Here is a 12,786-nt window from a genome sequence, read left to right as displayed (position 1 = left end):
TTAAAAGTGGCTCTGCAGTTCACTCCTGTTCTGTGGGCTCTGCAATAAAACTGATTAAATTGTTCTCTAATTACTCTAAAAATCTGAGCTGGCTGGGGGGCTAATTGGTAGCCTATAATAGTTTCAGCTCTATTAAGCAGGAGAATTACAGGGTAATTAATTCTATGACATTGCAATGACCTGACAGGAGCCAGACCTGAATGCCCTTCCCAGTTGCTGCCAGCAGAGGGCAGAGTTGGCACACAGATCACAGGGAAGCCTGCTGTTTGAAGCCGGGCTCTTGCACGTTACCAGCAGAGTAACACCTGTTTCCGTTTATAGACAAAGAGGAGCTTTATGTTGAAAAAACATCTTGGTCATTCTTTCACAACTTAAATGAAAAGTTTAATTTTTCTAAAACCTTTACCTGAATGTGAAGGTCATGTCCAGCCCTCGTCCTGTGAAGGGTGGAAGGTGTTGAAGCAGCTGTTTGCCGTGTTTAATACGGTGACTGGGCGATGCCTCGGCTCATCTGCTTTCCCAGTATTCGTAACTGGGGTGGATGATGAGAATAATAACTCTAAACACTGCTTATTTCAAGCAATTCTAAACGTCTGTTAGAGAAATTCGGAGAAACGAGCAGCTTGGACTTCAAAGCCTGAGACCCCGGAGTCCTTTTCAAGAGAAACCTGATTGCAAAATCGGAGCCCCAGTCCAGGCTGGAGCTGCTGCCCTCTAATGATCCCCAGAGCCCAGAATGTCCCCCAGAGCCTGTGACAGCGACTGGGGAGGACTCGTGGGCTGTTCAGCCTCCTCCTCCGGCAGTGACTGGGGAGGACTCTTGTTCAGCCTCCTCCTGTGGAGGTGTGCTTCTCACCAAGGTGTGACCGGAGTCCTGTCAGTATGCAAGATAAAATCACATTATTGGCCATATACAATTTCTTGCATTAGGAACTTGTATTTCTGCATACTCAGCTTGCTTTCCATGAGACACAGGCACACAGAGAGGAAAAGATGCTGTGGGTCAGAGCGCAGGGTCAGCCATTTATACGGTTGGGGTTTAGGGCCTTGCTCAGGGGCCCAAAGGAAGATTCCTCTGCCGGCCGTGGGATTTGAACTGGCAACCTTCCAACCACAGGCACAGATCCTCAGCCACAGAGCCACTGCTCCGCCCATAAAAGCTACCTATCTCCCCTTCGGGGAATCAAACCCTGGTCTCACACTATACTAACGAGGAGCGCTGTGTCGTGTGGCCTCGGCTTGGCTGATTCACCTCTTGTTTACCAAGGTGTGAAGATGTTATCCCACCAAGTTCAGGTCTGCCTGAAGTCTGTCTGGGATCAGAGACTTTATCACATAACTCCTTCTGGCTCTTGCCTTCCTCCCCTGCTTCTGCTGCTGGATTCACAGGCTGCCTCCTCTCCTGACTCTCCTGTGGTAGTCCTCTCGGACTGATCTCTCAAGACCCTTGCATGAAACTGATGGATGTTTTTGTCTTTCCCGTGCTGAGTTAGTTTTCATCAGTGTTTGGAAAGAGTGCAGGCTCTGTCATTTGCATGCAGTGAATGTTGTTGACGCTGCTTGCTGAGGTCTGAGGGCTGTACAGCACACTGCTGAGTGAAGCACAGGTGGAAAATGGCATGTGTCAGGTGAGACAGGGCTCTAGCTTGCACACAGGGAAGTTTCTAATGCAGAAGAAGTGTCTCGGATTTTGTAGTTGTGAATTGTGCCGAGTAGACACAGAGGGTGTAGTAAAATACTGTACCATACATCAGCTGGTATATCTGCATATCCATCAGGGTGTTGGGTTTTGCCTATCATGTCGATAGATATTATTTTCTTAGGGGGGAAAACCTTTAATCAGCCATCCTTACCATTTCGTGCTGTGAAATGTTTGAAACAAGACATGTAAAATTTAATTTCCCTTCGGGATCAATAAAGTCTTATCTATCTATCTAAAAGTATGGATCTTTCTCCTGCTGGCGATGATCACACGCTGGTGCCTGCTGGCATCCCTGCTGCCGGCCTTGTATGAGAAACACCTGTTGCCACAGTCCTCTCGCTCAGCTCAGAGAATGACCCCTCCCTGTGGGCTGCCCGGCTTACGCCTGCCCTGTTTTTCTCCTCCCAGCCTGCGACGAGTGGTCTGTGCTGCCCCGACCGGACCTGCACCATGACGTTAACCGTTTCGGACACTCAGCCGTCTATAGCAGCAGGTAGGGCTGCAGCCCAGCGTAATGCAGTGGGGCCCTCCAACAACAGACTTGGGGGACATCAACCCAGTGTAGCACAAGGGCCCAGAGACGTGCTGTGTTTTTGCTCTCAGCAGTGAGGTGAGAATGAAGGAGCTGGCCTGCCCTGCATACCGAATGTGTGATATAAGGCGACTCCCTTTCTCCCTCCCTGCAGCACCATGTACGTGTTCGGAGGCTTCAACAGCCTGCTGCTGAGCGACGTGCTGATGTTCACGCCCGCCAGCTGCTCGGCCTTCTCTAGCGACCGGGCCTGCCGCTCAGCCGGGCCGGGGATCCGGTGTCTGTGGAACAGCAGCGCGCAGGCCTGCCTGCCCTGGGAGGCCGCCAGCGAGCCGGAGGAGCGCCGAATACAGGCCAGCTGTCCTGCCAAAGCCTGTGAGTCCCAGCAGGGCTCCGTCTGACACCCGGCTGGCTCTCCAGCGTGCTGTCGGGCGTAGGGTGAATTCTGAGCCCCGCTCCAGCGAAACTCTGTGGTTTGTTTCTGCCAGGAAACTTCAGAACAAGCTGCAAAAACAGGTTTAAATGTGTATCGGAAAGCCAGAGAGAGAGGCAGAGAAGAAAGCGGAGGCTGAAATAATAGAGGGTTTTTTCAGTATTTCAACACAGAGTACAAACAATGATCAAGTGTTTCAGAGATAAAATAGTAGATATGTTATACATTTACACTTTTATACATTTTTCTTTATAAGAAAAATGGGTGATGTATCAAATGTATACTTCACTTAGGTTTTCACCAAAAAAGAAGGATGCAGCATGTCTCGGGCTTGGGCAAGACAAACTTCTGTATTAGTGTTTTAGTGCAAAAGAGGCAGAAGTGTGTTGCTGGTACTGGAAACTCTTAAGATACATCTCCAGGCCTGGTGGTATCCTACTAGTTGTACGGGCAAGTGAAGGGATCTAAAGACCACTAGTAAAACTCTTCCTGAAGTCTGTCAATGTGGAGTAGTTCTTACTGACTGGCAGGAAGCTTGTGTAGTGCTCATCCATGAATAGGCTATCAATATGAAGCCAAGTCACTATAAATAAACTTGACTTCTATCACCTGTAACATTATGGAAACAGTCATTAGAAAGAAACTTGAAGATCATCTATATGGAAAACCTGTCTAAGTGGGTAAAGTTTAGAAAACATACATGTAGTTTAACTAATTTGTTAGAGGGCTTTAAACAAGCAAATGGTTATTTAGAATTTTGGAAGTCTTTTGATAATGCTCCCTATAACAGACTCTCAGATTGCAGGTGGTAGGAATCGTACATAATGCTTGCATTTTGGTTTAAGAACTCTTTTGTGAATGGCAAACAGATGAGGAGTGACCAGTCATATTGGGATGGTGTAATCTGTGGAGTATCACATTGATCTGCACTAGGGTCGTGCTCTTTCGAATGTGTATTGGTGGTCTCGATTTAGCTATAGTTAGCATTTGGGAACAGTAAAGTTTACTAATCTTCTATTTTGTGGTATCAAACATTGTAGAAACTGCAGTGAAAATGACAAAAATATTTAGGCAGAATACATAGAAGAATTTACACATACCAGAGCTCCCATATGAACTGGGAAGGATGCACCTTAGGAGAGACTCCATGAGACTGCACCCCAGGAATTGAACCCAGGGCCTAGCGCTGTGAGGCAGCAACACTAACCATTGCACAACTGTGCTGCCCATCTATCACAGATCAAACAGCTAAATTGGTCCAATGGCCTCCTCTTGTTGTACAAGTGGCTGAAACATGTTTTTATATAGAGCCTGCTGTTGATATTTTTAATGACAGAATCCTGGAAATTTCATTGACCAGCCCTTTTCTCTCCTCAAAACAGCGGATACTAATCTACTTTGGAATGGAATGAAGAGATCATAAAACTATAAAACGGTTTTGACTTGTAATTCTGCTTTGCTACTGAGTGAATGTTTCTCCTTCTGTCCTGTGTTGCCCAGATGCTGACAAAGAGAAGTGTGACCAGTACACAGACTGCTATAGCTGCACAGCCAACACCAACGGCTGCCAGTGGTGCGTAGACCAGTGCATCTCCATGAGCAACAACTGCACTGCGGTCTCGGTGAGTCGTGCGCTTTCACAAGCAGGGATTCTTCGGGAGGGCGGACTTGACAAAGAGTGAAATGACAATCTCAGTCCGTAGGAACTTTTGGGAAGGGAATATGAGCCTGGTTTTGCATTATTGTGAGTCTTGAGCACTAGCAAAGACTGCAGTCCCAGCTGAGGAAGCTGTTTCCAAGTCTTGTGACCTCTAGCATCCTTTGCTGTCATATATAAGCCCCTTTGTAACAGTGTCGCACATAATTAATGCATAATAAAGGGATTGGCTTTTGACACGGTGCTTGCTGTAAATAACTGTAGGCATTTTAGAGAAATATAATTTTGACCAGTACTTGGTTGACAGTGTGTGCTGTAAAGCATTTCTTTTTAAGAAATTCACAGTTTATTGTAAGGTCACAATACTCTGCTTGTGCGTATGCTCTTTATTGTAAAGTAACACAAGTGATTAGAAATACACACCCAAAGACATGTCTCTCTGTAAATTCCCTCCTAGAATACAAAGTGCTGTGCCAGTCTTTGGCATTGTCCCAGAGGGTGCTGGAAACGCTGTAGCTCAGTTCACTCCTTTCCTCCACATTAACAACCACATAACACAAAGGAGCCCATTTGATATCACTTTATTGGCCATATACAATTTGTTGTATTAGGAATTTGTCTTTTTGCATACCCCAGCTTGCTTTCCATGAGACGCACAGACCGGGAGAGAAGCTTGGGGTCAGAGCGCAGGGTCTGCCATTTATGTGGCGCCCCTGGAGCAGTTGGGGTTAAGGGCCTTGCTCAGGGGCCCAACGGAGTAGGATTCCTCTGCCCACCATGGGATTTGAACCAGCAAACTTCCAGCCACAGGCGCAGATCCTTAGCCACAGAGCCACCGCACCGCCCTGATAGTTAGTATCTAATTGATCCAAGGATCTCATCTAGCTTTTTTAAAAAATTAATCCAAGGAATTTACTATGATAGCTTTGAATGCTTTGTTTTTGTTTTTTTTAAATGCTCAGATCCTCTTGTAATCTTCTGTGTAAAGATTAAATTGCTGGGAGAATGTGAATCCTTCTATTTTCAGCAGCCAGTGTAGAGAGCTAGAATAATGGTTGCTCCTAGGTTTGTGCCAGGGGCTCATGATGCATTTTTCATAATGAACATTCAGGAAGGGACGTCTATAGTCAAGGTCTCCATTACCTGTGCTGCTGAAACTCTTACTCCTTTGACATCACTTCCTGAAGAGCTGTAATCACCAGAGAGCCCCTCTCTCTTCCTTCTGCTCCTCTCTCTGCAGGCCCTCCTGCAGCCCCTCTCCCCCTGTGCAGCTGCCCTTGCTCCACTCCTCCTACCCACAGGGCCTCCTCCAGCCTCTTGGCTGCCCCTAAGCCAGGGGCTTTAACCCAAAGCTTTTCTTGGCTAACATCTCAAAGGACATTGCCAAATGCATTTTTGTCTCGCAAAGCCTTATAACTAGGAGTTTAATTTCTTTCCCTTTGTGTGTGTGGGTTTGTTTCGGCCTGTCTGCTGGCTGAACTCTTTCTGTTGCATTCCTCTCCAGGGCGCCATCACAGAGTACGAGACGTGCCCGAAGGACAACCCTGAGTACGTCTGCAACAAGAAGACCAGCTGCAAGAGCTGCGCCATGGACCACAACTGCCAATGGGAGCCGCGCAACCAGGAGTGCATCGCCCTGCCCGGTGAGCTCCGCCTCTGCTCTCGCTTCATTAACTATTAGAGTGAAGACCTGTGCACAATCCTGCAGCTACAAGACCAGATCCCTCAGCACTACGCCTCAGTCCCGACTCTAACACCCTCCTGCTGTGTCAAGATTTTTCAGTTTTTTTTCTGCTCTTATTCCCCGAATCTGTGCTCTTAGTGTACTCCGTAAACTCCTGTAGATTTTTAGATTTAGATTGGGGTTTCTTATTATTTTTTCTCTTTCATGTTTTAGAAAATATCTGCGGGGAGAACTGGCACTTGGTTGGCAACTCGTGCCTGAAGTTCACCACAACCAAGGACAGCTACGACAACGCTAAGCTGCAGTGCCGGAGTTACAACGCCGTGCTGGCGTCCCTCACGACGCAGAAGAAGGTGGAGTTTGTGCTGAAGGAGCTGCAGATCATGCACGTGTTGGTACGTGTTAGGGCTGGGGTTGTTGGAGAAAGGGCTTAAGGTCAGGGTTGTCGTGGGTTAATTAATAATAATTGCTTACACTTATATAGCGCTTTTCTGGACACTCCACTCAAAGCGCTTTACAGGTAATGGGGACTCCCCTCCACCACCACTAATGTGCAGCCCCACCTGGATGATGCGACGGCAGCCATAGTGGGCCAGAACGCTCACCACACATCGGCTATTAGTGGGGAGGAGAGCAGAGTAATGAAGCCAATTCATAGATGGGGATTATAAGGAGGCCATGATTAAGGTTAAGGGTTAAGGTCTGAACCACATTGCGAAGCCCTTCAGTTTCCTCAGATATTCACTTTTCTGCTTTTAACAGAATCCAGCTCTTCTTGTGGACTGAGTGAAGAAGTGTATTCATGCCAGGGATAGACTGTGTTGGTAGTGCATCTGTTTTTATTTCACCTTCACTTCAGCCTTCAGATTTACAGCTTTTTAGTTTATTACAGTTTCTTGCTGTCGTGTTACCCTAGACCAGAGAAAGAAAATGATTGTTCCCCTGAAATTCCTTGTTTTGTTGGTTAGGTATCAGGTGGCTTTAAAAGAGAACCTTTGTATTGTTTATTGTGGATATTAAAAAATAATGGGATGAATTATGTATTCCTTAAAAGATGGAAAATAAATAGATAAATAGCAGTAAGTATAGTATTTGGTGCCAGCCTACTAAGAGCAGGGCTTTGCGATTATCGGTGGTGCCTTCCCTTTATATCAGGATGCTTTGAAAACCTCTTCTCCGTGTTATCACTAAATTTCTCCTTTAAAGTGGTTGATGTCTATTAATCCAGATTTTATAACTAGAAGAGACTGAAGGCTTTTTCTTCAATTTGAAGCTCAGAACTGAGACCACAAAATGCTGTGATAGTCTGCATCAAATTGTATCTGTTGGATAATTTCAAAAAAAGGAAAGATAAATACTGAGAGAATTGCTTTAGAAGAAAAATATTGCCAGATAGTGAGCCCTGATTTTCACCTGTATTGCCCACAGAGAAGATTTATTTTTTATATTATCTTTTTAATAGAGTTACTTAATATTGGGGAGCACATGTTTAAATTAATTTTAAGGATAAAATTATTTTAAACATTTCAATTTAAACACATTTTTGTGTGAGGAGCAGGTGTATAATGCAATTACTGCACTTTTTTTGTAGTAACTCCATCTAGCATTAACCAGAGCTTAGGGGTGCACAGTCTTGCATTCTCAATTCATTTCCTCAGAAATTAAGAGAGAATTTGTTGTTGAATCCATCCCCTATCAGTCCCACTCAGGTCCTGATTGTCTACACTACAATAAGCACCAGGGTCTGCATTCTGCTCCGGGATTTGCGCACAGTGAGCAAGTGAGGGTTTTTTCATGGAAATGTGATCTGGGAATAGAGGAGATAAAATAATGACCGGCTTTAAAATTCTTATTAAATTGCTACATCTCTTGAGGACATACTGGAGTACAGTCTTCTGTTGAGCAGTGGGGAGCTGTTCACCTGTAATACCGCACAGAGTCCTGGCTGGTAAGTGTATGTAGTGCTGTTGGGTCCTGACTGGCTGATATGGTGACTGGACTTCTTTTACACAGTTCTTCTTGGAATCAGAGTTGGACTGTGGGTTTCTTTTATGATCTTTGGGATATTTCATGTTTCATGAATTAAAATGTTGCTTTGATCAGGAACAGGCAGTGCCAGTTAATGTGGTTGCCAGATTTTTCTTTTAATCAGCATTAATTGCGGTTGTACGTTTCACTCTACAGTGCAAAAAAGTTGCACAATAAAATAGTTGCATGAATTCCCGACTTTCACTTGGGAGGTTCAGAATAAAATATAAAGACTAGATGAAGTTGTTACATTTTTGATTTGTGGAAGAGTATGTTGCAGCAGAACTGTTGACATGAAAACAATAGTTTGGCCAAGCTTTGGCTGAAACAACCGAGAGGGATTTGGAGATTGACACTTCTGAATAGCTCATTGAAACATGGTTTACAGCAATGAAACAATGTGGGATGAGGTTATCAAAACAGGTCCAGCTAACAGGTTGGCGGCGCCTATGATTGCTCAGGCAGTTCCTTCAAGCCAGCAGCTGGCTTTCAAGTGGATTGAAAACCTGTCAGCATGTCTCTCCAGGGCAGCGAGCTGGCGCCCAGTCAGAGCAGAGGCAGCTGAGATTGTTTTGCTTTTGAGGTGATTTGACACCCCAAGAAAAGGAAAGTTTTGTCAACAAGACATTTCAAGCAATGGAGTGGCAGGCAGAGATGTATGGGAGTCGACACTGTGACATCCACTAATGAGACACTAGTTACTTTGATCTGCACAGCTTTGAGGCACGTCTCCAGAGCCCTTCCTCCTATCCAGTTTTGATGTTGAGCTAAGAAACTATGTGAAGGAAAAGGTAATGGCGAAGGCAGAGGTTATTGGAGATTGCAACTTTGTGGTACCATTCCAGTACAGAGATGTCAGGAGTCCTGAAAGTATTGGAGAGCAGATAAAGTTAAGAATTAATACAGAGGGGTTTATTCTGTCCATGGCCTGGCCATGAACGCCTTTCACACTGGCAGTAGTGGTCTAGGAGTTAGGAAAGCAGTATTGTCTGGGGACCTGCACAAGATTTGTGTGTGATGAATTGCCCCTTGTTATCGTGGCTGTCCTTGTTTGAAGGAGCTGGGGGCTGTGCGTGTGCTGATGACTAAGGGGTTGTCCCCTGTGCCTGTGTCTCTGCAGTACAAGGCGACTGTGACACCCTGGGTGGGTCTGCGCAAGATCAACATCTCGTACTGGTGTTGGGAGGACATGTCCCCCTTCACCAACACGTCCCTGCAGTGGCTGCCAGGGGAGCCCAGCGACGCCGGGTTCTGTGGGTACCTGGCCGAACCCTTGCCCAGCGGGCTGAAGGCAGCCACTTGCGTTAACTCTGTCAACGGCAGCCTGTGTGAGCGCCCAGGTGAGGCAGGCCCTGCGTCCTCGTCTTGTCCGGCCTCGGTCATGCTTCTGGGAGCAAGTGGAAAATTGCAAACTGTTTCACTTAGATGGAGGCTTGTTGTTTCCAATCCAAGCCTACTTTTCTTTTTTGTTTTCAAGTCCTCAAAAAGCATTTCATCTTTTTTGTTTGGTGGTTCATGTTGGCAAATTCCTGCGTTCGGCGAGCAGTCAGTTCCAGAACATGCCAGCGCTTCAGATGCACCGCAGATGAGCGAGGAAGTTAAAATGAAACAGTTCTGTGCCCCAGCCAGCCATCATGAAGATGAACGTCTGTGCCGCTTTCTTGCACCGTGTGTCTAATGAGCCAGATCTGTGTTTTTTGTCTCCCCTGCCAGCGAACCACAGCGCCAAGCAGTGCCGCACGCCCTGCGCCCTGCGCTCTGCCTGCACGGAGTGCACCAGCAGCAGCTCGGAGTGCATGTGGTGCAGCAACATGAAGCAGTGCGTGGACTCCAATGCCTATGTGGCCTCCTTCCCCTTCGGCCAGTGCATGGAGTGGTACACCATGAACAGCTGTCCCCGTAAGACAGCCAGCCGCACACAGGCTTCCTTTTACTTTCACACAGAACAGGACACCGCCGTTACATCCTACCTCTAATTCATCCCTGCCTCTCCTTTGCAGTATCCTGAGTATTCAACAAACAAAAAAAACAACAAGTTCGGATGTCAGGTGCTTTTTATAAATCTACCATAGTATTTGCGTTGAGCTATAAACCGTTTTTATCTGTCCACACTGAAAAGGGACAGTTTTTGCATCCCCCTGTCCTTCTCTGGCAGAATGATGTGGTTTTGTACAGTGTGAAGACAGACTTGAACTGGGATGCCAGAGCATATCGGGAGGAGCTTCATGCACGAGTGTGGCATTCCGTCAGTGATACGGCCTGTAGATGTGCATCCACTCCGGAATTCCTCTTTGGCACTGCGCAATTGACAGAGTTTCTTTCCTGCTTAATCCAGAATGATCAAAATCAAAACAGAAATCTAGTCTGAAACAAAAAAGAACTGGGAGTTATACGGTATGGTGGTTCAGAACACGCTGTCACTGTGCGGTAACAGAGTGGTTCCAACTCCCTCCGGCCATGTGCCAGTCTCTGAACTCTGTGCCTTCACACAGCCTCCTGAGCTACAGTCTCCCCTCCGTGTGTAATACAGTGCCATATGTTATGAGCTGCAGCTTGTTTGATATTGTTTCACACCACATTCAACCTTTAGCCCTGCCTCTTTAGCGGGTCTTGGAGCAGGAGTATTAAAGGGACCTGTGTACCCTTTTGTGCAGGGGTCCTTGAGGGACCCCTTGAGGGTCTGAAGATTTCATTTCCTGCTTCTGAGCTGGTAGTGTCTTGGTAAGAGTGTGGCCTGTTGGGAGTGGGTGTTGTGCCCTGTGTGCTGATGCTGTAACTCTCCTGTTGCAGCTGAGAACTGTTCTGGTTACCGGACCTGTGGGCAGTGCCTGGACCAGCCGGGCTGTGGTTGGTGCACAGATCCCAGTAACACGGGCAAGGGCCAGTGCATCGAGGGCTCCTACAGGGGGCCGTTCCAGCCCCCCAGCTCTGCCTCCTACCAGGAGCCTGCCCTCAACGTCACCATGTGCCCCTCAGAGAACAAGTACAACTGGTCCTTTATTCACTGCCCAGGTAAGGACATCCCCTGCAGGGCCTGATGCATGGCTGTCACTGCACTGACTAGAGTTCCAAGACTGGTCCTTGGCTTGGAGGTCCAGAGGACCAGAACAGTGCATTGCCTGCAAACGCCACTTACAGTGATTGTGCTCTGAATGTTGTAGATTGGTCAGTGCAGGAGGCCCGTTTACTGCCCATTGCTTTGAGGTGGTACATCTGCCCCTCTTTTACGACTTGGTCTGGTTATCGTGATGTAGCTGTGCAGAATGCCAGCATTCACTGATATAAGGCAAATTCAAATGAAGTTATGTCTTTTTTCCTTATGTACTAAAGAGTTAAAGATACAACAAACAGGCCAGCCTCAGGTGTAGCCCTTGTACAGGAGAGGTTCCTCCCTGAGGCGGGTGTACGTGTGATCTGTGAGCAGGCGTTGGCACGACAGAATGGTTTCCAGCGCTCTCTGTTTTCACACACCTGCGCCATTTGGGAGAGCTGTAGACTCTCTCGACCAGCTCACTGCAGATTTGGGCCTGTATGTTGAGGGGCTGGACTCAGAGCTGGAGGGCCAAGGTGCTGCTGCTGTTGTACCCTGGAGCAAGTGCTAGGAGAAATGAGGAGAACTGGGATGGACGCTTGGAGAAAAGCGTCAGCCGGATGTGGTGTAGTAACATACTGTAGTAGTAACTGGGGCAGCTGGTGTCTCCGTCTCTGAGAAGCCTTGGCATGAGCTCTCGGTCCGGTGCCACTCGGCCTGTGCTTTATTAGCATGGTTTGCTTCGGCTGCTGGGCATTGATGTAGAATACCCGCTTGTTGGCTCCTTGGTAAAAGTGAGGGTCAAAGCCAGCATCAAAGGGTTTTGGGAAATTGTTTATGAAACCCAGCGGAGAACGAAATGGCTTTTGAGGATCGCTCTAATGCGCTGTCTCCGTTTTTGTCATGGGTGTGGGCAGCCTGCCAGTGCAACGGGCACAGCAAGTGCGTCAACGAGAGCGTGTGCGAGAAGTGTGAGGACCTCACCACGGGCCGACACTGCGAGACGTGCATCTCTGGGTACTACGGAGACCCCACCAACGGGGGCACCTGCCAGCGTGAGTCATTCTACCTCGATCGGCGTCAGTGCTTGTGCAGCTTGACCCCCAGGTCTCGGGGGAAGGCTGGGATGGGACACCTGTCAGGGAGACCAGGTGGAGCTTTTCCCTCTGCGCCAGAATTTCCATTCCAGTGCCCTAGCATGGTGACGGGTGACACTGCTGTAGGAGGCATCTTTCTTATGAGATGAACAAGCACTCGGGGCCTCGCTTTAACATTAAAGACCCAATGGTGTTGTTGGTAAGAGGTTGAATCGTTCAGTCGGTGAAGCAGTTTCTTGCTTCTCCACTGGACCTGTGCGCTCGGGGGCTGCTGGTGCCTCCGTCACCTGGCTGAGGGCTCCCATTCAGAGGTGGATGAACTGGGTCCCTCCTGTATGTACAGTACAGTGCCTTTTGACTCCTTTGGGATAAAAAGCATTGCTTAAATGCAATTATTCTTAGTATTATTACAATGTTCAGCTCAAAGATGGGCATCAACGTATTGATGAATTTTAGCACAACACATTTAGCAGGACAAACAGCAGTTGGAGACTTACAGTACCGTCCAAGCTAATTTGTTTGAGCTGTATAAACAGCATGGTTTAATTTCCTCTTTTCTGTATCTTGTATATGCACCTCATGTCAGCACTGCCTGAAGGAAGAGGATAGCTGGAGCTCCAGT

At 47.3% G+C, this 12,786-nt stretch overlaps 1 protein-coding gene across 4 annotated transcripts in view; it reads left to right on the top strand.

The window, feature by feature from the left end:
* atrn (attractin) overlaps window positions 1–12,786 on the top strand; it is a 161,190-nt gene that overhangs the window by 72,262 nt on the left and 76,142 nt on the right. For all 4 annotated transcript variants that reach the window (XM_088919947.1, XM_088919954.1, XM_088919965.1 and 1 more), the window contains exons 11-19: window positions 2,111–2,195; window positions 2,389–2,609; window positions 4,168–4,289; window positions 5,829–5,967; window positions 6,222–6,403; window positions 9,157–9,376; window positions 9,750–9,935; window positions 10,827–11,048; window positions 11,985–12,122. In XM_088919947.1, the coding sequence (XP_088776073.1) occupies window positions 2,111–2,195; window positions 2,389–2,609; window positions 4,168–4,289; window positions 5,829–5,967; window positions 6,222–6,403; window positions 9,157–9,376; window positions 9,750–9,935; window positions 10,827–11,048; window positions 11,985–12,122 (1,515 nt within the window). The remainder of the gene's footprint in view (window positions 1–2,110; window positions 2,196–2,388; window positions 2,610–4,167; window positions 4,290–5,828; window positions 5,968–6,221; window positions 6,404–9,156; window positions 9,377–9,749; window positions 9,936–10,826; window positions 11,049–11,984; window positions 12,123–12,786) is intronic.

This window comes from Atractosteus spatula, chromosome 1 (genome assembly GCF_055471065.1).
Source record: "Atractosteus spatula isolate fAtrSpa1 chromosome 1, fAtrSpa1.hap1, whole genome shotgun sequence".
In the NCBI taxonomy this organism is placed as follows: Eukaryota; Metazoa; Chordata; class Actinopteri; order Semionotiformes; family Lepisosteidae; genus Atractosteus; species Atractosteus spatula.
Note: the sequence above shows the minus strand (reverse complement) of the source record. Positions and strands in the feature narration are given on the sequence as shown.